Source organism: Lygodium microphyllum, chromosome 26, assembly GCF_053477565.2.
Source record: "Lygodium microphyllum isolate KBCC chromosome 26, Lygodium_microphyllum_v1.1.10, whole genome shotgun sequence".
Lineage (NCBI taxonomy): Eukaryota > Viridiplantae > Streptophyta > Polypodiopsida > Schizaeales > Lygodiaceae > Lygodium > Lygodium microphyllum.
The window spans coordinates 93,798,132-93,822,385 of record NC_141160.1 but is presented as its reverse complement, the minus strand read 5'-3'; the positions used below and the strand labels follow the sequence as shown (position 1 = coordinate 93,822,385).

The 24,254-nt window shown below is 42.2% G+C and overlaps 1 protein-coding gene and 1 pseudogene across 2 annotated transcripts in view; one reads left to right on the top strand and one right to left on the bottom strand.

Moving 5' to 3' along the window:
• The window catches only part of LOC148013550 (uncharacterized), a 201,815-nt gene extending 180,237 nt beyond the window's left edge, over positions 1 to 21,578 (bottom strand). For both annotated transcript variants that reach the window (XM_087667553.1, XM_087667554.1), the window contains exons 1-2: positions 20,785 to 21,578; positions 20,515 to 20,682 (exon numbers count right to left, since the gene is read on the bottom strand). In XM_087667553.1, the coding sequence (XP_087523679.1) occupies positions 20,515 to 20,682; positions 20,785 to 21,216 (600 nt within the window). In that variant the 5' untranslated portion in view covers positions 21,217 to 21,578. The remainder of the gene's footprint in view (positions 1 to 20,514; positions 20,683 to 20,784) is intronic.
• On the top strand, positions 3,844 to 6,187 carry LOC148013551 (uncharacterized; annotated as a pseudogene).
• Positions 21,579 to 24,254: the final 2,676 nt, after the last annotated feature.

Sequence of the window (24,254 nt, the reverse complement as noted above, 5' to 3'; positions counted from 1 at the left end):
TGCATCACACACCCTAGGGGTTAGATCTTCCATCTCCACTCCTAGCATCTTTTCCTTCTCCACCCCATTCTCTACCTCTTTGCACCATGGTACTTTGTTAGGGGAAATGCCACCCTTTAACACAGTGCCTCTCACCTTTCAACACATGAGCACACCCATAACTCCTGGGACGACTGTAATGGGCATCCCCCTCACTATCCCCAGCTTCAGATCTCCCGTGACCAATCATATGCAAAGGTTTCCATCCTGAGCTTATGGTGTGTTTTCACACTCTCCTTGGGTTACACCTACGCAAGGATTCCCATCTTCTGCTCACCGTGTTCCCGTCCCACCTCCTTGGGTTCCTCATGTGGCTACCATACCCATGCCTAGTCAACCCATGCCTACCTATGGATCCACCATCCACACTACACGCATGCCTGGTGGGCACACTAGGGCACATTCCCAAGTGTACTTCACTCCCCCATCCTATCCACACTACAGTTTTTCACACTATCGGTCTCCGAGCACTAGCACTCCTGTTGCAACGGCCAAGAATGCCTTCACGGATAAGACACATTGTAACGGGTCAAATTTCACCACTTGGTCTAATTTCATGCAACAAGTGCTTGAGTCTCAGGGTCTTTGGGACCTCGTCATTGGTCTAGAGCCTATACCGGACCCTCGACTAGCTCACCCTGATTACATCCGTCAATGGAGAGCCCGCAATGCCACAGCCAATGTTGAGCTGATGCAAGGATTGCTTCCCGAGTTTCACTCTCAGTTGCAGCACTTCTCGCTCGCGTCAGAGCATTGGAGTCACCTTCTCGACCGCTATGCGGCTCGTGATCATACTAGGCACATCAATCTCGACTTTGAGCTTCAAGAGTTCTCTATTAAGGAAGGGGATGATCTGAAAGTCAAGATGGCTGAATATAGGCGGTTACTTGCTGAGTTCGCCACTACTAGCTCTCCAAAGTCAGATGACGATCAGGTTACATTCTTCTTGAATAAGTTGCCCGACAAGTACTTCAATTTCATTCAACACATCATCTCCCAACCTAGATTGCCAACCTTCTACGAGTTTGAGTGCCAATTCTTCCATTACGCGAGGCTATATGATCAAGTCCACAAAAGAATCCTCATCACAGCCTTATTCTGAGCAGAGGGGGTTGGTTGCCTCTTCTTCGGGAGGGACAACCACGAGTGGCAAGAACTCGCTAGATGCGAAGGCAAGCCAATCAAAGGGTGACTCCTCTTCCTCAGATGGAACCAAAGAATCTAGACCTATTTGGCAGCAACTCCCTAAGAAAAATCGGTTTTGCACACATTGCCAGAGAGCAGGCCATGTGGACAAGGAGTGTCGCTCCAAGCCCCAAGGTCTTCCACCTAAAAAGCCTCAGCAAACCACTGCGACTACACACTCCAGTGCGGCTACGCCTTCCGCTCCTGCTTCATCTGCTTCTTCAGCACCCGTTGTTGCCGCTAGACATCTGGCTCGATGTTAGCCTCAGTAGCCCATCTCTTTCACTACCCTTGAGGAACTAGCTGGATTCGTCTACATGTTCCGATCCCCTTGCACTTCATGCATCCATCTCACCTTCCTCTCCACCATGTCAGGCATTCCCTTGGCAGAGCCCTGCTACTAGACGTATGCGATGGTGGCCACCTTCTTAGACTAGCATGTCTCTAGGTCCTTTCGGATACCCTAGGTCAATCTAGCATTAATTTTTCGCACTCTTAGAGTTGGGTCCATAGAATTCATTGTCCTTAGCTTTTCCCTTATTTTGTCTTCTGCTGCATTTACTCACACACATACAAATTCATTGCATTTCTTTTGAGTTAGATTTTCATTTTGTTCTGTTTTGTTTAAGAGCATCTGAGGCTGTACTCGAGCCACATGTCCAACAGTAGCAACAACGGGTACTGAAAGAGCAGATGAAGCAGGAGCGGAAGGCATAGTGTAAACTTGATCATACAGCCTCACGTAACACAAGAACTTGAACTCAAACTCGTAGAAGGTTGGCAATCTAGGTTGGGAGATGATGTGTTGAATGAAATTGAAGTACTTGTCAGGCAACTTATTCAAGAAGAATGTAACCTGATCGTCATCTGACTTTGGAGAGCTAGTAGTGGCGAACTCAGCAAGTAACCGCCTATATTCAGCCATCTTGACTTTCAGATCATCCCCTTCCTTAATAGAGAACTCTTGAAGCTCAAAGTCGAGATTGATGTGCCTAGTATGATCACGAGCCGCATAGCGGTCGAGAAGGTGACTCCAATGCTCTGACGCGAGAGGGAAGTGCTACAACTGAGAGTGAAACTCGAGAAGTAATCCCTACATCAGCTCAACATTGGCTGTGGCATTGCGGGCTCTCCATTTATGGATGTAATCAAGGTGAGCTAGTCGAGCGTCCTGCATAGGCTCTAGACCAATGACGAGGTCCCAAAGACCCTGAGACTCAAGCACTTGTTGCATGAAATTAGACCAAGTGGTGAAATTTGACCCGTTACAATGTGTCTTATCTGTGAAGGCATTCTTGGCTGTTGCAACAGGAATGGTAGTGCTCGTAGATGGATAGTGTGAAAAACTGTAGTGTGGATAGGATGGGGGAGTGAAGTACACTTGGGAATGGGCCCCATTGTGCCCACCAGGCATGCACATAGTGTGCAAGGTGGATCCATAGGTAGGAATGGGTTGACTAGGCATGCGCATGGTAGCCACATGAGGAACCCAAGGAGATGGGACGAGAACACAGTGAGTAGAAGATGGGAATCCCTGCGTAGGTGTAACCCAAGGAGAGTGTGAAAATGCACCATAAGCTGAGGATGAAAACCCCTGCGTATGATTGGTCACATTACACTTTTGATGTGGTCATAATGATAAAAGTTGCACAGAACAACTTGAGGAATGCAGGGGTCACCATCCCTAAAATTTAGGGAGTTACTATTTTTGGACCCCAGAATCTGTTCGTGTCATTGTCTTCATTTTTACACGAGGATTAATTCTCTAGTCTGTGCCGAGGTCAAATTTTGCACCGATCATGGAGAATTTTAGACTAAAAGGTTTAAACGAAAAAATTGTTACATGTATGCCATGTGGCACAAATTCCCAAAAGAGAGAGAGAGAGAGAGAGAGAGAGAGAGAGAGCATTTTAAGAAAACGTAATAGGCATAAGGGATAGATGGGAGAATGAAGTTTTGAAGAGTTCGGGGCAGATTGTTGCAAGAAAACCAGCCATGGAGAGTACTTCTACGTCTCTAACTCAAGCACGGAGGTAGAGCTTGCTCCCTCTGATCACCTCTCTCTCTATTCTCAGAAGAAATGCTTTGCATGATGGATTGATTCCATCGAAGGTACAATTCTGTGTTTTTCTCTACACATGTTGAGTAAGAACAGTGAACTCTGCACATGCTGAATCGTAAGAACAGTGAACTCTGCTCATGCTGAATAAGAACAGTGAACTCTGCACATGCTGAACAGTAAGAACAATGTGCTGACAGTAAGAACAGTGAATTCTGCACATGCTGGACAGTAAGGAATGTTGATCTGGACATGATGTACTGTTACTATGCAGCTGGGATTTACTTACAAGAGATGAAAACCAACTGTTCACAGGTTATGTATTTTGAAACATTACCATTTTTTGTAATTTTCTATATTTTAATTGATAAAGAAATACCGAGAGGGGCGCTGGTCTTCGCGGCCAATCTAGTGTTGAGCGAAGGAGAGAGAGGTCTCTGTTTATGTGTGTGTATGTAAAGTCCAGGTGTTAATTGAAGGAACTACCGCTTCATGTGAGTCATAGACCGGTTGCATGGTTCCATCCCCGGGATTTGAATTCTTTTCTATAAGAATTTAAGCTCGGACAGTTTTGGGTGAAAAGGCCATACACACATGTTTTACAGAGATTACACGACTAGAGAGATTGCAGACATGGATAAAGGCAAAGGAAAACTCCCCCATGAAGAAGAGAGTTCTTCTTCTGCTCATAGATACCAAAGAGGGAATGTTGGTACACAGGTGTCAGCACCTTCTAGAACCGAGATTGAACCACATGATGAGGAGCAAGAACAGGAGGACTTGTTTATGGCACAACTCCTCAATATGGTTGGCTCTTTCCAACAGCTGGTAAAGAATCCTCGGATGCAAAAAATTTTGAAGTCACATAATGAGGATTCTCAGGCTGAGTCATCACATCATACCATGGAGCACTCAAAAAGGCAAGCCTCTAATGTGCGTGAGCATGTGGAAAAGACACCAAACATGGAGACAGGTCCAGTGCAACAAGAAGCACAAGCACAGGATCAGGGAGTGAATGGTCAAGGCAGTTATGCACAAGTGGCACAGCAGACTATTCCTCCTCAGTTTGCTACTTATCCTGGTTACTTTGGTGGTGGGTCAGTTTTTCAAGCAATGGCTAGATTATCCACGAGTTATCAGGGATACTTGCCTAGAGGGCCACCAGGAATGATGCCTATTGAGACAGTGAACCCACTTTATGCTAATATTGGTCTACATCCCGGTTATCAAACTCTACAAAGTCCTTATTTGATGCCTGGAGTACAAAATGCAGCCGCTGGTTTTTCTCAGCCTAGTGGGCATATGGCAGCTAAGACAAGTGAAATGAATGTTGATAATGTACCTAAGGGACTCCCCTTTTTACAGCCACCTGTCTATGACAACCTGACACCAAAAAGTGCAAAGCCTAAAGACTATAAAGAGGGTGGTTAGGCAATAAAGTTTGAAACCTTCAGTGGTATACAAGATAAGCTGAAAGCTTTGACATTTATACAGCAGTTTGACGCAGCTTACACAAGAGGGAATTTTACTTAGACTTCTAAGGTGCGAAAGGCTGCAACTTTTTTGAAAGGTAATGCTTTGCAGTGGTGGAACATATTGTTGATGCAAGGATATGCACCTGCCACTTGGGTTCATTTCAAACAGTTGTTTGCAACCTCATGGTTAACTAACACGTTTGAAGTAGATGTCATGACTGTATGGCATAAATTGAACGCAGCAAATTGTACGGATTTAGAAGAGTACAATAAGAAATTTTGGGAAGCACTTTTGCCCGTGAGTTCTTACAAGACAGTGCCCTTGTCAGAACAAATGGAAAAGTACTGTTGCGGTTTACCCGAAGTCATCAGGGATTATTGTACCAAGACTAGGGTTACAAATATGGTACAGTCAATTGAAAATGCCGGTGTGGCAAATGCATTGTTGAAAGGAAGCGCTGACAGCTTTAAAGGCACTGAAAAGAAGGATTCTCAGTTTAAGCAGGATCCTGGCAAGAAGAAGAAGCAATTTCCAGAAAGGACCAGTTTTACAAAGAAGTCTTTTTGGAAGAAAAGATTTCAGCAACAACCTCAGACTTCTTTTAAACAGGGTAAAGGACAAAAGAGGCCACTTTTTGGCAAATCATTTGAAGAAAGAAAGGCTTTAATGATGGCTAGAAAATGCTTTATTTGTGAATAGAAAGGCCATATTGCTTCTAAGTGCCCACAGCAATTTTCTAAAGATGCGGAGGATAAAGATGCGCCAGGTAAAAAGAAGCCCAGCATTGGCTTAGTGCGTGATATGGTGGGAGATCAATCAATTGATGATGCTACAGAATTGTGCAGAGCTTGGGGAAAGATCAGAGATTCCACAATGCTTATTTTCTTTGATACTGGAGCTCGTGCAAAGTTTATCTCATCAGCATTGGCAACTAAATTGGATATATGTCCCGAGGAAATGGGACTAGTTGGACAGGCTGATTTGGCATGCCCAGGACATACTAAACCTGTCACCCCCATTCTTGGCAAACTTCGTATGCATATTCAGAGCTATGTGGAATCAGAGTTCCATATTATGTCTCTAGAGGGCTGTGATGTTCTGTTGGGTATCCCATGGTGCCATGGGAAGCATGCTATCTTGGATACTTACAATAGAACGATTACTCTTGTGCATAGGAGCAAGACTCATGTGTTAGATGTGAAGCTTAAAGGAGAGTCTATCCCAGTTGTTTCTACTTCTGCAATTACTTCTGTAATGAAAAATCATATTTCTGCGTACTTGGTTTTTGCAAAGCAAGTTAATGAAGTTGACAGTAATGTGTCTGTACTAGATGAAAGTAGAAGGGCTTTCTTGTATAAATTCACTGACTGTTTCTCAGATTCGTTACCAGGAGAGTTACCCCCTAAGAGGCTAAAGATCATACCATAGATCTTATTCCGGGGACTAGTCCGCCCAATAGGCCACTGTACAGGGTCAGTGCAGCACAGGAGAAAGAGGTTATGACACAGGTTAATGAGCTTTTAGAGAAGGACTAATTCAGCCCAGTAGTTCTCCATTTTGTTCACCTATGTTGCTAGTTCAGAAAAAGGACGGCTCTTGGCGAATGTGTATTGACTACAGAGCCTTGAATAAGAACACAATCAAGAATAGGTTTCCGATTCCGAGGATAGATGACATTCTTGATCGATTACAAGGAGCAGGAATGTTTAGCAAGATAGATTTAAAAAGTGGATACCATCAGATCAGAATCAAGCCAGAGGATATCCATAAGACTGCTTTTAGAACGACATTTGGTCTCTATGAATTTTTAGTCATGCCGTTTGGATTGACCAATGCTCCTGCTACGTTTAACAAGATGATGGATAGAATTTTCCGCCCTTATCGAAGTTTCGTTGGCACATTCTTTGATGATATGATTATCTTTTCAAAGAATGAAGAGGAGCATAGAAAACACCTAGTTGCAGTCTTTAATGAGCTTAAGCGTAACAAATTGCTCATTAATGGTAAGAAGAGTGAATTCTTTTTGGAAGAGATTCACTTCCTTGGGCACATAGTTTCTAAAGATGGTGTGAAGATGGATCCTGCAAAGATAGAAGCAATTGTCTCTTGGCCAGACTTGAAAACTGTTCATGATGTTTGCAGTTTTCTTGGCCTATGCTCTTACTACAGAAGATTTGTAAGACACTTTGCAAAGATTGCTTCTCCTTTACATATGCTTGAAAAGAAGGATGTCAAATGGCAATGGACTGACAAAGAAAAATCAGCATTTAGATGTTTGAAGGGAAAAATGACTACAGATCTAGTACTTATTTTACCAGATCTGTCTAAGCCATTTATAGTGCAGTGTGATGCACGTGGAAACAGCATTGGTGCTGTATTAATGCAGAATGACCAAGTTGTGGCATACGAGAATTAGAGTACTTTCTGTTGTTGAAAGGACTTAGCAAATTTACGAGAAAGAATTATCGGCTATGATCCTTGCACTCTCTAGTTGGAAGCACTATTTGCTTGGTGCTGATTTTGTAGTGCAAACGGATCATCAAACACTTAGATACTTTCTCACACAAGCTAAATTGTCAGAGAAACACATGCGTTGGGCAAATTTCCTATCTATGTTTCATTTTCAGACAGTGCATGTGGAAGGCAAGAAGAATGTAGTTGCAGATGCTTTATCTCGCAAACCACAGGTGTCAGCTGTTTCAATTTCTTATCACCATGAATTGGATGATATGAAAGAGCAGTATGCTGATGATGAAGATTCCTCTGAAACCTATGAGCAATTGATCAATGGCCAACATCATGATCAGTATGTATTCAAAGAAGGTTTTATCATGATGCATGGAAGACTATGCGTTACAAAATAGCTAAGGCCAAAAGTTTTATTAGAAAGTCATGCTCCACCGTATGCAAGACATCGTGGTATTGATGCTACAGTCAAAGCGGTAGAGACTTTCTTCTATTGGCCAGCCTTGAGATCTAATATTGATGCATATGTCAAATCTTGCCTTGTATGTCAAAAGTTCAAATTTGATAGACAGAAAAGCACCAGGGTTATTGCAACCACTCCCTATTCCAGAAAGGCCATGGGAAAGTATTGCCATGGATTTCATTTTTGATCTTCCAAGAACTTCTTCACGGAATGATGGAATCTCGACTATCATTTGCAGATTCAGCAAACACACACATTTCATTCCTGTAAGGAAAAAGGTTAAGTCAAAACACATGGTAAAGATATTTATGCAAAATATCTTCAAGTACCATGGAATGCCACTGTCAATTGTCAATGATAGAGACCCAAGAATGACTAGCTTGTTTTGGAAAGCATTGTTTGAAAACATGGGCACTACGCTGAAATTTTCATCTTCTTTCCATCCACAAACTGATGGACAGTCTGAAGAAGCAAATTCGACTGTTTTAGATTTACTGAAGTGTTATGTTTCAGATCATAAGACTTCTTGGAAACGCTACTTGCCATTGGTTGAGTATGCATACAATAATACAGTGCACTCATCTACTGGCAAAGCACCTTTTGAGATTGTGGAAGGTGGAAAGAAATTGCCTCCCATTTTGCAGACAAAAGATAACATCTTTAAAGTAGATCGTTATGTAAAAGATTGGGAAGAAGCATATAAAAAGGTCAAGTATGCCCTAGAAAAGTCACAAGCTAAACAGAAAAGAGCTACTGATAGTCATCGTCGGGAGCTCTTATTCAAAAATGATGATTGGGTCTTATTGCGTTTTGAAAAGGCACGTTTGAGAAAACAGAAGGGCAAGGAACGTTTGTTTCTAAAGTTGAGTATGCGTTATTATGGTCCTTTTCAAGTCTCAGAGAAGATCAATGACGTAGCATATAGGCTGAAATTGCCAGAGAATTGGAAAATTCATAATGCATTCCATGTGAGCCTATTGAGGCCTTTTATTGGTGAACTGCCAGAAGATTTGGTTCGAGAGGAATAACCTAAAGTAGAGGAATTAGATGAGATTCTAGTTCCTGAGCAGATCCTGGCACATAGGGATAGGAAAGTGAAAGGTAGAGTTATAAGAAGATTTTTGGAGAAGTTATTCACCAATGGATGCCAAATGGATGGAGGAGGCTGAATTGGCAGATTCGCCTCAGTTATTGCAACTTTACCGAGAAGCTTTCTTACTAGAATCCACAGTGACTTAGAATGCTTTTTGAAGCAATGTACATTCTCTATTGTACAATTGAATATTGTATCTCATTGAATAATGCATAATATATGGCTTACATTTAGCATTAACATGTGTATCATTGAATGAAATCTCAGTGCTTCGAAGTTGTATTTGTTACACTTCAGTTGAATGAATATGCATGTTGTGACACTAATAGTTTGCGCATATGTGCTATCGCCCTGTGTTGCATCCTGAAACATGTATATTAGAAAGGCTCCTAATAATCATAGTTGAATACAAGATGTAATCCTCCATCTATGTGAGACTTGAACTTGCGATGATACAAATGGTAGTGGGGAAACTCCTACCATCGCCCCGTGTCATCTGTTAGCAAGTGATACATGCGATGGCACTAATAACATGGAGAATCTTGTTATCGCCCTGTGTCATCCGTTAGCATGTGTGGCATGCAATCGAGGTCGCTTGCTTCTTTCAAGAGGAGGGTATGTCACCAAGTGGTGATACTTTTTACAGTTGCTTTTCTTATTTACTTATATAAATATTTTATTTTTTTTTTCTTTTGTTGCTATTGCTTTTTACCCCCAGAGTTCTCTTGGAATAAGCGAGATCTTTGCATGGCCAGAAGAGGTAGCCATTGGGACAAATTGGACTAATGGTTTGTCTGAGCCTTAGGACCAATTCCATATTGAATGGGCACTGAAGAATAGAATGTCAGTGGTTTGGGACTATGTGCTTAGCCACTAGAGATGGTGCAGAACAATGAGCCTAACCAAGATAGAAGATGCACATGTGAGAATGCTGACGGAATAAAAGTCACTGTAACTGAGCCACATTACACTTTTGATGTGGTTGTAATGATAAAAGTTGCACAAAACAACTTGAGGAATGCAAGGGTCAACATCCCTAAAATTTAGGGAGTTACTATTTTTTGACCCCAGAATCTGTTCGCGTCATTGTCTTTGTTTTTACACGAGGATTAATTCTTAGGTCTGTGCTGAGGTCAAATTTTGCACCGATCATGGAGAATTTTAGACCGGAAGGTTTAAACGGGAAAATTGTTATATGTATGCCATGTGGCACAAATTCCCAAAAGAGAGAGAGAGAGAGAGAGAGAGAGAGAGAGAGAGAGAAAGAGAGAGCATTTTAAAAAAACGTAATAGGCATAAGGGGCAGATGGGAGAATGAAGTTTTGAGGAGCTGAGGGCAAATTGCTGCAAGAAAACCAGCCATGGAGAGTACTTCTACGTCTCTAACTCAAGCACGGAGGTAGAGCTTGCTCCCTCTAATCACTTCTCTCTCTATTCTTAGAAGAAATGCTTTGTATGATGGATTGATTCCATCGAAGGTACAATTCTGTGTTTTTCTCTGCACATGCTGAGTAAGAACAGTGAACTCTACACATGCTGAATCGTAAGAACAATGAACTCTGCTCATGCTAAATAAGAACAGTGAACTCTGCTCATGCTAAATAAGAACAGTGAACTCTGCACATGCTGAATCGTAAGAACAGTGAACTCTCCTCATGCTGAATAAGAACAGTGAACTCTCCTCATGCTGAATAAGAACAGTGAACTCTGCACATGCTAAACAGTAAGAACAGTGTGCTGGACAGTAAGAATAGTGAATTCTGCACATGCTGGTTGGACAGTAAGGGATGTTGATTTGGACATGCTGTACTGTTACTATGCAGCTGGGATTCACTTACAAGAGATGGAAACCAACTATTCGCCATGGGGACTTCTGTAAAGAGTGCTTTTAGGGCGTCAAAGGAGGCTTCTACTGCAAGCTCGTTCTTAGCCTTGATTTTTGCCTTCTCTCTTCTCACGTACCTCTGGAATTGTTTTAGTGATTGCCCCTTGATTGCGGTATTCATCAAGAGGTTGGCTCCAACCAGTTGGTCTGTACTCAACAAAATAGAATCAAAGGGGCTTCAGTCTCTACAAGATTCTCTGGCCAACATCTCTTCTACTTCCTTCTTTTTAACATCTCTGAATTCAGCTTTCAAACCACTACAGAGGGGGAGATATTCCGTTCTGAAAATATCAAAACTCATTCTTCTTAGGATCGTTGTTGTGCCATCATCATAATAATGCCAGCTTCTGATGGTTTTAATAGTGTATGTTGTAAAGAACACTATGTCTACCAACTTCTAGTGGGTTGCTAATTGGATAAACAGAAGATTGTCACAACACCAAGCATCCCACGTGTCTTGTTGTTGAAAATCCACGAACAGGTTCCAATTTTTTTCCTTCTTATTTTCGTGAACCTCCACTGGCCACGACTCCTGAAGCTTCTTCACGATCTCCCACTTGATGATGTCTGGAAACTTCTCAATGAATGCTAAATCTTCCATGGATGGTCATTCTCTCTGTTTCTGCTCTTCAGTTTGCTCCCAAACAATTTACCACCAAGATGCACGTCTCTATTACTTCAACAGGAAGAGGAAATAGTCCACCACATAGCAAGAGGGGAGCCGGTCTTCGGGGCCAATCTGGTGTTGAGCGAGGGAGAGAGAGATCTCTGTTTATGTGTGTGTATGTAAAGTCTGAAGGAACTACCACTTTATGTGAGTCATAGACCGGTTGCACAAAGAGGTAGAGAATGGGGTGGAGAAGGAAAAGGTGCTAGGAGCAGAGATGAAAGATCCAAACCCTAGGGTGTGTGATGCAAATGTGGAGTGTAATCCAAGGTTTTGAAAAGATGATGAGAGGTTTGATATAGAAGAGGGTGGGATGGGACGGAAGTGAGAAGTGTGTGTGATATGCTCAAATGAAACAGAAGCTGTAGATGTACCTGAGTTTCGTCTGCTTCGTGAGCCCCCTCTATTGAAGCTCACATACACAAAGCCATCCGGATCCTGTACCTCAAAAGAAGAAACGTATGAGAATTTTGATTCATACAACACAAAAGAATTGTACAAACCTGACATTGGACTTGGCTAAGATGAATGCCATATGTCCTCCATGATCGGAGAGGTGGCCAGCCTCACCAACAGGTCCGGATGTGGTAGCAAAACTAGTAGGAGGGGTGTAAACATCACCATCCTTGTTGCGATAGTACTCCTCAAAGTCCTCCTCTGTCATGTTAGTGAAATCTGGTGAAGGTGGAGTGTCGTCCTCCTCATTGAGTCCATAATGCCGTCTCAAGGTCTCCAATGATGGAGAAGCCTGATAAGACATCATAGGAACTAGAGAAGAAGGTGTCTAGGACGTTGTGATTCGGTTACGAGTCGTATTGTGTGCCTCGCACAAAGACTAGCTCTCCACAATATCCGCAGGATACTCTTTACAAGAGCACCGGCTCTGATACCATGTGAAGGAAACTGCTAGGGTTTGCACTAAGGACACACAGAGTGTACGACCACAACAGAAACACAAAGAGAGAGACACAGACACAGAGAGCAAAACTCAAACCCTAAACGCAAAACTCAAAACTCAAACACAAAAACTCAAACACAAACAGAAAAAGGGAGAGAGAGAACACAACTCTGAAGTGAATGAATGCTATAAATGAATGTAAGAGTGTACAGTGTGCTCAAGGATAGAGCAATGTCGGAGTGTGACATCTGCGGAAGACAGATCCCAAGTCTGTGACCACCACTCAGAGTGTGGGAGTGCTGAATAGTGAATGGTTGTAGGCTGGTCACCATAACGCAACAGTCTAGTCACACTCTGACATTGCTCTGCCCTTTAGCACACTGTACACTCTTACATTCCTTTACAGCATTCATTCACTTCAGAGTTGTGTTCTCTCTCTCCCTTCTTCTGTTTGTGTTTGAGTTTTTGTGTTTGAGTTTTGAGTTTTGCGTTTAGGGTTTTAAGTTTTTGAGTTTTGCGTTTAGGGTTTGAGTTTTGCCCTCTGTGTTTGTGTCTGTCTCTTTGTGTTTCTGTCGTGGTCGTACACTCTGTGTGTCCTCAGTGCAAACCCTAGCAGTTTCCTTCACAACACCTCTTCCTCAAACGAGACCAAAGAATCAAGACCTATCTGGCAGCAACTCTCTAAGAAAAACAAGTTTTGCACACATTGCCAGAGATCCGGCCATATGGACAAGGAGTGTCACTCCAAGGCCCAAGGTTCCCCAACTAAAAAGCCTTAACAGACCGATGTGACTACACCGTCCAATGGGGCTACGCATCCCGCTTTTGCTTCAACTGCTCCCTTAGCACCAATCGTTGCTGCTGCACATGTGGCATGCGGACAACCTCAAGAGAGAGTCTCTTTCACTACCCCTGAGGGATTGATTGATTGGTTTGCAAGTTCCAATCCCATTGCACTTCATGCATCCATCTCACCTCCCTCTCCACCTCGTCAGGTGTTTCATTGGCAAAGATCTGCTAATGGGTGTATGCGATGGTGGCCACACTCTTTAAGACTAGGATGTCTCTAGGTTTTGTACTCTTAGAGTCGGGCCTATAGATTTCCTTGTCCTTAGCTTTTCCATTCTTATGTCTTCTGCTGCATTTACTCACACACATACACATTCATCGCATTGTACTTTCAGTTAGCTTTTTCTTTCTGTTATGTTTTGCTTTGGAGCATGATGCATCTCACTACTGACCTCTATGCTTGCAGATTCTTATCTCTTTTGTAGGGTTTTGTATTTCCATTGGGCTAACTTGCAATTTGCTTTGGCCCTTCCTGGGCTGGAGACGTGGGGATGCGCGTTGTTCCTTTCATGGTTTCATCATCCTAGGAGTGTTCGCTCTTCTTCCAGCATGGAGGCTTCCGCCCTCCAGAGATGGATCGTGCAACATCTCTCTTGATGCTATCATGGCGGTGACTTCTACCTTGCTCTTCCAACAGGGTGCTTCATCCTTTTCATCATCATCTTCTTCCATTCATCATGGTTCTCGGCACCACACGAAGACTAACATTAGGCTCATGTTCCTCCTTTGGCATCTACATCCAAGTTGAGAGGGGATTCCTACCCTTCTTGGTATTCTAGAAGTTTCAATACTTTGTCTTCGACATCGGCTTCTCCCCCCCTTTTGTATCTTTTCCCTTTGCATTGCAAGATTTCATCACCTTTGTACTAGGGCACTTGGGCAAGTGAACAATTTTCCACAAGGAACACTGTCCAAGTGGCACCTGCTACATAAGCATTCTTCAGCATGTAGCATACTTTGTATCTCATTGTGCAAAGCACCGCTTGAGCGGATCCTAAGCTATTTCCACCACCGGCTGTTATCACCACACCACCATACTCCTTCATCACATGGATACTCATTACTTTTTTTCTCCTCATCATCAACACCCTTGAGTGGATTGCTAAGTTTGTACTATTTTGTTATGTGTTGGGTATATCCTCCCTACTCCTGCCTTCTGGGTTATTGTTACTCAATTGGCCGCATCCCATAAAATTTTAGTCTCACTTAACAAAGGAAAAAAAAAACAATTCAATGTGGTTCCATCCGCCTTTATAGGGCTTGCTAGACCACTGGGCAGCCGTCGTGCATCCTTTGATCAATGCCCTGTTCTCTTTGGGGTGACTACTTGGACTTCCTTGGTAAGATAATCATCGCCTCCCTAGTCTTGGTAGGCTACTAAGCAGCTGACGTGCACCCTTTGTCCAATGCCTTGGCTGCTTTGGGGTGGGAAGCCATAGGGTAAGTAAAAATCCAAGTGGCTAGCCTACCCTTTAAGCTCAGTTTTGGGCCTGAGAGGGGAGGGGGTATTGAGCTAAAACACACTTTTTAGTTTATTAGAATTCTTAAACAGCCCCAAAACACACTTAATTAATGAAAAACCCTAAAAAGGGGAGTGGTCCGAGAGAGTTTCAATGGTCCCCCAAAAACCCTAATTCTTTGGGGCACACTTCAACATCTATAAATAGACAAGCTGCCCCATTCAGCCCAACCCCGTCTATGCAGGTTTCTCACCCTTGAGTGCAAATTTCAGCCATCAGTCTACACACACATGGTTGTCTAGTCCCAGAGACTGTTGCCACACCTTCCCTCTACTGCATTTGCACCTCCAATGTGAAGGCGACAGCCCACAGCCCATCTTCCTCATCAGGCGACCTGCTGTTGCTGCATTTGGACTTCTTCTTCATCACCTGGCGGTAGCTGGCAACTTCATCTACAACTTGCGTTTGGTGTCTTCTCTCCAGGCAATAGCTTCCTCCAGTAGATAGCAGCTCCCTCATCAGGCAATAGCTGCCAACCCTCTTCCACACCTATCCAATTTGCGTTTGGTGCTCCAGGTCCTCCTAACACCCCCGTTTGCTGCATCCTCTTCATCCTACGCTCCGACTGGTAGTCACAGACTGGGGATCCGTCTCCAGTGGACGTAACTCTCCAACACTTTACTCTACCCTTGAGTATCTGTACACTCTTACATTCATTTACAGTATTCATTCACTTCAGAGTTGTGTTCTTCTCTCCCTTCTTCTGTTTGTGTTTGAGTTTCTGAGTTTGAGTTTTGAGTTTTGCGTTTAGGATTTGAGTTTTGCTTTCTATGTCTGTGCCTGTCTCTTTGTGTTTCTATCGTGGTCCTACACTGTGTGTTTCCTACAAACCCTAGCAAATTTCTTCACATTGTTCTCTCAACATGTGACTATGTGCATTTATCCCTTTTTGGTCTTTCTAGGTGGTCGACTCTGAATCCACCATATTCGTGGCATTGCACATGGCAATCTCCAAGGCAGTCTCCCTTGCTTGCTTAGCCTCGCTAGCTTACTATCCACACATCTTTTTTGCCTCTCCACAAACCTAGCATATTTGCTTTGCACACCTCTAAGCCTCTTTCTTCATCATCGACCTCCAGTAGTGGTAGGGATAACTTGCTTATTTTATGAAAGCCTTTGGGTCTGGCTACTAGTCTTTTGTCCGTTACTTAATCAACCGCCACCTCTGCTTTTGAAACAATCATTATCAAACCCAAAACAAAAAATGACCCTTTTCTGGAAAAAAAAAAACAAAACAAAAAAACAAACCACCAAAAAACTTCATTGTGGTTCCATCTGCCTTTGCAGGACTTGGTGGGCCACCAGGCAGCCTTCGAACACTCTGTTTGATGCCCTAGCCTCTCTAAGGTTACCACTTGGACTCCCTTGGTAAGATAACAATCACCTCTATAGTCTTGGTAGGCCGCTTCGTAGCCATCATGCACCCTTTGTCCAATGCCCTAGCTGCTTTGGGCTAGGACACCTTGGGGTAAAAACACTACTTAGTTTTTAGGCCTGAGAGGATGTGTTGAGCTAAAATAGGCATTGCACGCCGAATTAGCTTCTTAAACAGCCCAAAAATGCTTAAATTAATGAAAACCAAAGAACGATGTGTGGTTTGAGAGAGTTTAAAACTGAGCAAAGTACAAGGTCCCAAAAGTTTCTACAAATAGGTAGGCTGCCCTCCATTCAGCCCAATCTCATTTTTGCACATTTTAGGTGATCTAGCTTTCTTGCCTATACCCCGTTTGTGAAGGACATCTAAGCCGAGGCTGCCCTGCTCTCTTGATTTAGGTTTTATATTTTATCATGAACCCTACATATATCCTTTCATTCCATAGAAGTTGATGCAACGAACACATTTAAGGTAAGTGATACGTTATGATGTGATCTTGTTCTTTATGAACAATTCTATTCTTGATTCAATTTAACCCTCCTCTTGGTTTTGAATACCCCTCTTTGTTAACTTTTGTATTTTAGCCCTGTCCTCATCAAACTAACCGTGTATACATGTTTTTCTTTTGGCCTTGCTATTCATGTTGGAAAACAGCCCACAACATGACTAATGCATTTGAAGTTGTGATTTGAAGTTACTATATGGACTGCTACGTCATCATACCTACGTTGTTACTGCCGTCAGCCCAGCACATCATCAAACCTGTGTTTTTGCTGCCATAAATCTACCACATCATCATCAGCCTACTGCCTTTGCAATTTTCTCTCTCCTCTACCCATTTGACGCTGATCCAGCACCACCCTTGCTGTGTTTACTACTGTTAGACATCTCCTTGCTCCAATTCAAGATCCATCAAGAGTACAACATACTCTCCAACTCATTACCTCTGGCTCCATCCTCGAGAGACGAGAGTTCGGGGTACAGTTTTTATTCCATGTATGGTTTATTTGCTACATGACCATAGTATTATATTTATCCATTCATTCAGATCTTCATATGTTCGTTGTCTCTGAGTTACTCTAACCCTAATTGTTTTCTATTGAGTTTATGCATTGTTGTACGCTTTCATTTATGTTTCTGTGTTAGGGTATTTCTTCACAAGATCCTCCTCAAATCAAAGGCATCCCCCGAGAGATCCAGATACATTATCACTGCAGATAAATATGCAAACATTGCAAGGCAAAGAGGTGAGAAAGTCAAAAAAGGGTTGAGTTTTTATGCTTCAAATCTACCTTGTCATACGTCTAACCCTTTCGTGTATCATCCCAATGATCGTAATTCCAACCTAAAGAAAGGTGCACAACAATCTAAGTATGACATAACGAGGATCGAAAACTCCTAGCCCAAAGAGGACACGCGGACATCAAAACAATGCAACATTCAATTTATACAATCCCACTAGAATCAAAGCAAGTATGCAAATTTTACATCAACCGCTCCTTTGTTGTTAACTTGATTTATGTACGCATGGTAACCTTGATCCATACCAGCATGTAAATATTAATAGAGATGGGTTAAGCGCAAGTGCCAAGAAGAATAAAAGATAACTCCTCCCATTCACTTGCAAATTCTAGAGAATTCGCTTTTGGTACTTTACAGTATTTTCAAAACCTACCCATCCCACCGACATCACACATTTATTCCACTACACAGTCATCATTGTCTTCACCCATTCAACACTACACCACACTAGGAGTTACTTTCCCTTTAGACACAACCACCACAGGTTCTGTTCATATCTCTCACCTGCGTGGAGATGTACCAACGATAGGGGTATATCCCCAAATCAAGCACCTATAGGGACCTACATGCAAGAGTCTCCATCTTGAGCAACGCCATACAATTTGTGAATATGCCTATACCTAGTGAGCCATCTGCCTTCTATTAGGCAATTCTACCACCAATGGGTCAAGTGCCACGAATAACCATGCCAAGCACCTTGGTGTTCCATGTAGTGAAAGAGCCAAATATCTGTCTACACACCATAACCTAACCATGTGACACCTCACTTCTCTTTCCATTTTTCCACTACAACCAATATTCTAGTCTTGATCATTTTCCCATAGAGAAGAGAGAAGTGTCCGGACACTTGCCACATGAAACACTTGGCAGACCTCGTGACATGTGGCTAGATACTTGTATTGTGCTACTCCGCTTTCACTTTTTACACTAACTCTCCCCTTTCTCCTATAAAGAGAGCTTGTTCGTCCTCGTTCTACATTAGTTTTCGTGGATATTAACTCATGTACAACAGCTGAAGATAGCCTAAAGCAGGCCCCATCCATCTCCATTATCATCCTCTACTCCTCCATTATGGAATGCGTCTATATTCCCTCTTCTTTCGCTATTGTTTTACACAGCAACAAACCTGTAAATTCATTACAGCGCCTCCTTCACGAGCTCTTCTTCCATTTCAAGAATAAGAAGAAAGCCATATTAATGTATTGCTATTCCACAATAAAGAAAAGCTGATTTTCCCTCTTTCCACTCTCATTTTGTAAAGAAGCCAATCATTTTTATTGCACAATAAGTGATACATGTGCGCATATACATCTTTCACATGACCTTATGAGAATGTGAAATACTTCTCCTTGCTCTCAAGTTGATCATAAAACTGAGCTCTTCCCCCTCAATCTGTCTCCATTTCTTTTAAGTGCTCATGGCTGCAATTTTCTAAATTCAACCTCAAGTATTCATTCTCTTAATTTTCTCAAATGGTTCAACCTCGAAAATATGTAAATATTACAATTGCCGAGTACACTACATTGTTCAAGGCATTTATATATCTATTACCTAAATTTCACTTTTGCTTGCAACATTTTGACCTTGCATCTGACCAATGGGCACACTTGACCAACCTTGATATCGCTCGTACTAGGACTTACCAAATAACCTTACCATGAGCTCCAATAAATCAAAATATATGTTCAAGATGACCTAAGGTCAAGTTGGTTGAATACTAGAATTTACTTGTCAAGCTTGCTATCACCTACCGCCGAATCCCCAAAGTATAATGATAACCAAGTTATCTTGTTCCTTAATAAGTTGCCACCTAAACATCACAATGTCATATCACAGTCTAACTTTCAAGTTGCCACATAAACATCTCAATTGCATGCAACAAGTCATATCTTAATCTAACTTTCCAACCTTCTATGACTTTGAGTGTCAGTTGTTGTGTTATATACGATTATTTGACAAAGTCCATAAGCACTCTGGTTTGCCACAAGACGGACGGTCATTGGACCCAAATGGATCTTTGCACTAAACTCAAAGTCTAATGGAACTTTAGACAAATAGAAAGCTCGCCTTGTAGTACAAGGCTTTCAACAAAAACATGGCATTGATTTTTCAAAAAAAACCTTGGTGTTAACTGCATGGTTGACATCCTTTAATGACTACTTGCGTTAGCCTCTCACCATAGATGGCCGATCTATCATATGGATGTCAAAAGTGTTTCCTAGATGGTACGTGGAGCAACAACCCGATCATTCTTCCAAGCCATGTAGTAAGGTGTTTCATTTGTGGTGGAAAGCTCTTTATGGGTTGAAGTAAGCACCGTGCTTCTGGATCTATAGGATGGATGATTTTCTTTAATCTCATGACTTCCATTCTATCCCCTATGACCCAAAACTTTATCTCAAGACTAATTTACAAGGGGTCAATCATGTGCTATTACGTCAATGAGTTGTGAAATGACTCATCTTGGTCTCTTACCTTATTTTTGAAGCATGGAGGTCGTACACAAGAGGACGGCATCATTGTATTCAGCAAAATATGCCCTTCAATTAGTAAATCAATATTATTTACATGAGACACGGCCACAACACACCTCTAGATCCTATTGTGAAGCTCACAAAGGATTCCCATGTATAGCCCATTGACAAGCATAACTACCAATCAACAATGGGAAAGTCATTATGGCTCATTCATACTAGGCCAAACATTGCACACCCAATCTCCATCCATAGTTAGTAATTTAAAGCACCGTCATCCGATCTCATATTTACACGCATCAAGTTATGTCAAGTGTCCTTATGGTTTAAGTTTTGCATTCCAACCCTATAGGAATAGGTTGTGGGACATAACATACACTCAAGTCAATGATTCATAAGTAGTTGTGGGACATAACATACACTCAAGTCAATGATGCATATATAAATTCAAACCTTGTACCATCCATCCGCATTACATCACATACAAAGGGTGACTCTTTGCCTAGGCTTGCCTTCACCACTTGACCCTCAAAATGAAGAAACAATCTCCAAAATCATCCCATAAACAAACGTAAGTCTTTGAATATTTGTTTGAATCCAACAATTGTGGGAACATCATGTCTAAACAATGTCTATGTGTCTAATCAATGTCTAATAATGCAATTAAAGTATTTTAACAAAATTGATTGCAAGCCCCAAAGCCCGATGATGATCAAAAAGTCATTTACAACTTTGCAAATTTTACAATGTTGGCATGACTAACCTGAGCCACAGGACAATCAAGACAAATCCTTTCATTCAAGTCATTCAAACGACTCGTATCAAATCGTCTTTGAGCCTCCTTTTGTGCCGTTGAATTACGCAGAATCATATCTCTTTCAGATGGTGGTAAGCAGTTTATTGATAACAGAGATTGAGCCTGCAATAGAAACTGAAAGTAGTGCCTGGATTAATTTATTTAGTGGCAGTTCAGCAAAGGCAAAAAGTCACAAGGGCTCATCTACAAAGCCTCTTATTTACAATAACATAATACCTGCTGTATAGGGGCAAACTCCAAGGAAAACCACCACTTACTCTCCTGCTTTTCAAATACATAAGGGGCATCAAGACCTCCTTCCTTCAGCTTTACAAACACGGTGGTCTCTAGCAGAAAAGCTTCTTGTCTTCTGCTCCACTTGCTAAGCACGGGGCTCGGTGACATGGGTGGTTCAGAAATGCCCTCGATCTTCTTGAGTTTGTTGAAAGGGAACATGACGATGGGTATGCTGATATCATCAGGCTCAAAAAAGATCGATCGAGAGCACAAGCGAAGGCGGCCTCTAAGCCGGAACTGCTGCGGCGAAGACTGAGATTGACCACTCCTCAAACCAACTAGTCCCGAACGACAGACTGCCATCCAATCCTGCACGTAGAATTCTCCTTCATCCAGCAGAAGATAAGAAAAACGTTTGTTGGGCTTCCCCATTGCTCTTTCAATTTCCCTTCCTTGTCTCGAATTGCTCGATGAGTGTGTCGATCCAGTAATTCGATGGCCTTCTCTCGCATGTTATGCTGAGCTGCGCACTCCAAATGATGTGCAGATCTAAAGCAAAGTACAAAAGGATCTCATGGAAACCATGCACGATACGACAGATCACTCGTCCATTCAGTAACAACGAAGACACGACACTCAAAATGATGGAACCTCCGCACGCACAAATTCTTCACCTTACTAGTAAAGCTAGTAGGTAGAGCAGATAGCACTTTCTAAAACTGACAAGTTGCAAGCCGATCCTACCGACTAAAACCATGTCCTGCACCTTTACTCATCAAATGCTATCGTCTCATCTCATTGCTCTATAATCATCATAAACACTACTAGCAAGGTTCTCTCTCTCATCAAACTTACTTAAAACTAAAAGTAATATATAAAATGTATAATGCAGAAAGTCAAATATGTTTATTTATTTATTTATTTTATGCATTAAATTTATAATCTTTCATCTATACCCGACTGTATGAAAACACATACTTACTTCGCGTGATATTTTGAAACAACAGTGCTATAACAAAATGGATCATAATTGAAACACACATATATATATATCAAAGTCCAAACATTACAAAAAGACTTTCTCCAAACACATCCTTGCTTCATGTGATAGTTTGAAATAACAATGTTATACCAAAATGAATCATAATTGAAACATATATATATATATATATATATATATATATCAAAGTCCAAGCATTGCAAAAAGACTTTCTCCAAGAGACCTAGTCAAAACTAAGCTAACTCATTTTTTGAGAAATCATTTTTATCTCCAAGTAGAACGTTCATAAGTGAAGTAGAGTCCTACGCCAGTAACTTTGACCTCTTTTTAGTATTAACACCACGAAAGGAAGGTATAAGACATCCTACTCCTACTTTCCATTAGCAAGCGCGAAGGCTAGGTTTAAGCCATCTTACTTTCTATCTATACACACTCGCTTGTTTCCAAGTGTTACAAAAATGGCCCGATGTCAACAAAAAAATGCGTTGTCTCCAAGGAACCTAACAAAAATAAAGCTTTCTTTTCTTCGAGAAATCATTATCAAAATCTTCATCCTTGAGCAAAAATACAAAGGTAATGCCACAATTTCTATTGGTAATGGCATGGGGGGTGCAATAGTCTTATGTAACGTGTCCACCTATTCCCTTCAGGACAAGTCTTAGCAGTCCATCGGAAAGGAGGTCTAGAAAGCTCCGCCCAGCACTCCCATGGAATGTCACGGGATTTGCAATCTAGGACTTTCCGTGTCTGCCACGTAGCCAGAATACTCTGCCACGTAGCGCAAGTATTCTGGCCGTTCCCACTCAGGACCAACCTGAATCAGGGTTTTCCCAAATTTTCATTTCCTAAACGGCAACTAGCGTCGAACCCCGAGTGAACTACTTTACGTAGAAACACCAGGGTCGAAGCAGATTCACGCTGCACTTGGTTCAAGAATAATGGGAAACGAGAGGGATGCAAAGTTCGACCTCTCTGCCCCCATAAGGCATAGTCCCATTCCATTCCCCTAAAACAGCGTATACCGTGATTATTATAACCTAGACTCTAGGTCAGCGCCCTTGCTATTCATTTCCTTTGAAACGATCTTCTTGCTGTCCATTATGATTGAGAAAAGTTCCCGGCCAACCGGGACTACCCATCCGTAGGACGGACCCATGGCCACATCCACCACACTTTCCTCAGGTTGTTTTAGTTGTCTAATTACCTACCACATTTAGTTGGACATGCATCAAGTAGATTCCTTAATTAGCTCGTTAAGCACCGATTCCTTCATGTAATCTTAGCACTTGATATAGAAAAGCAGTGTCAAACAAGTTCCTTTTCAACAGGTTATCATATTTATCTTTGGAATACATTCATAAAGTCCAGCCCGTAGGCTTATCCATAATCCCCCGAAGGCTATCCAGCAATCCACAGGGATTACTAACCCAAGATTCCGCCCATAGACTAGTATGCGGGCCTCGAGATCCAATCCCGAGTCACGTTGGCCTCTTGTGCATGGCCCGAAAGGCGAGGGATTTACGGCCAAAGCCCCCCTTGGCACCCAAGTGTCATCGTGCTCCAAGCACTGCTCAACGGAGAGACCTCACACGGCGGGTTCGGTCCACCTTCCCGGCGCGGCTAAACAACCCCCTTGGTTAGGGTCAGGCAGACAGTCGGGGGTAATTGAGACTGCCACTCCCTTCAGGTCTTCAACCTAAAGCATTAGATATCTCTTCATTCTTTAGTTCCTTGAGCAAACAAAGCAAACAGTGCTCTCTAAACTGTTACAAGCACAATCATTTCCAATGGTCGTTATTTGGCCAACTGCTAAGGAGTAAATCCTTCTCTTCGAATGCATCCAGCATTGCATTCGATCCGGGATCAATTGCGACTTGGCAAGATCCCCAAGGGTTTGTTTGTTAACCCCTATGTCCTTGGGTTAGGGCCATACCCAACTTAACCAATACCTTAAGTTTTATTAGCAGTAAATATGTTGCTCTAAATTCTTGATTGGTCTTTTGCTTCCAAGCAAATATCTAATCCCCTTATCTTGGTCACTTTTCCCAAGAAAGGTGCTATATCAGGGACGACTACTTATCCTCTTGCAAGATAAACTTGCGCAAGAATTTGCCAATCTCATTCCGAGGAATAGGCCATTCTCCTGTGATCAAACCACAAGATCATGCGACTCTGCAACTTGTTGCACAAGTGTTGCATCTAATCCATGGGACTATTTTACCCATCGAACGGTGTCTTCTAATCACGGAATCATGATTACATAGGAAACAGGTTTTAGGGTGTCTTCGTATCCAATCCATTCCCGATTGCACTAGGCCGATATCGTCGGTCCTAGGGTTCCAACTCAATCCGAGTTTCATCTTTTTAACGAGTAATCTTTAGGGCAGAAACCCCAATTCGTGCTTGCAAATCCGTCCAATTGTTCCTACATTCCGTGAATGTGGGCAGGACTTTAGGGTATGAGAGTTTC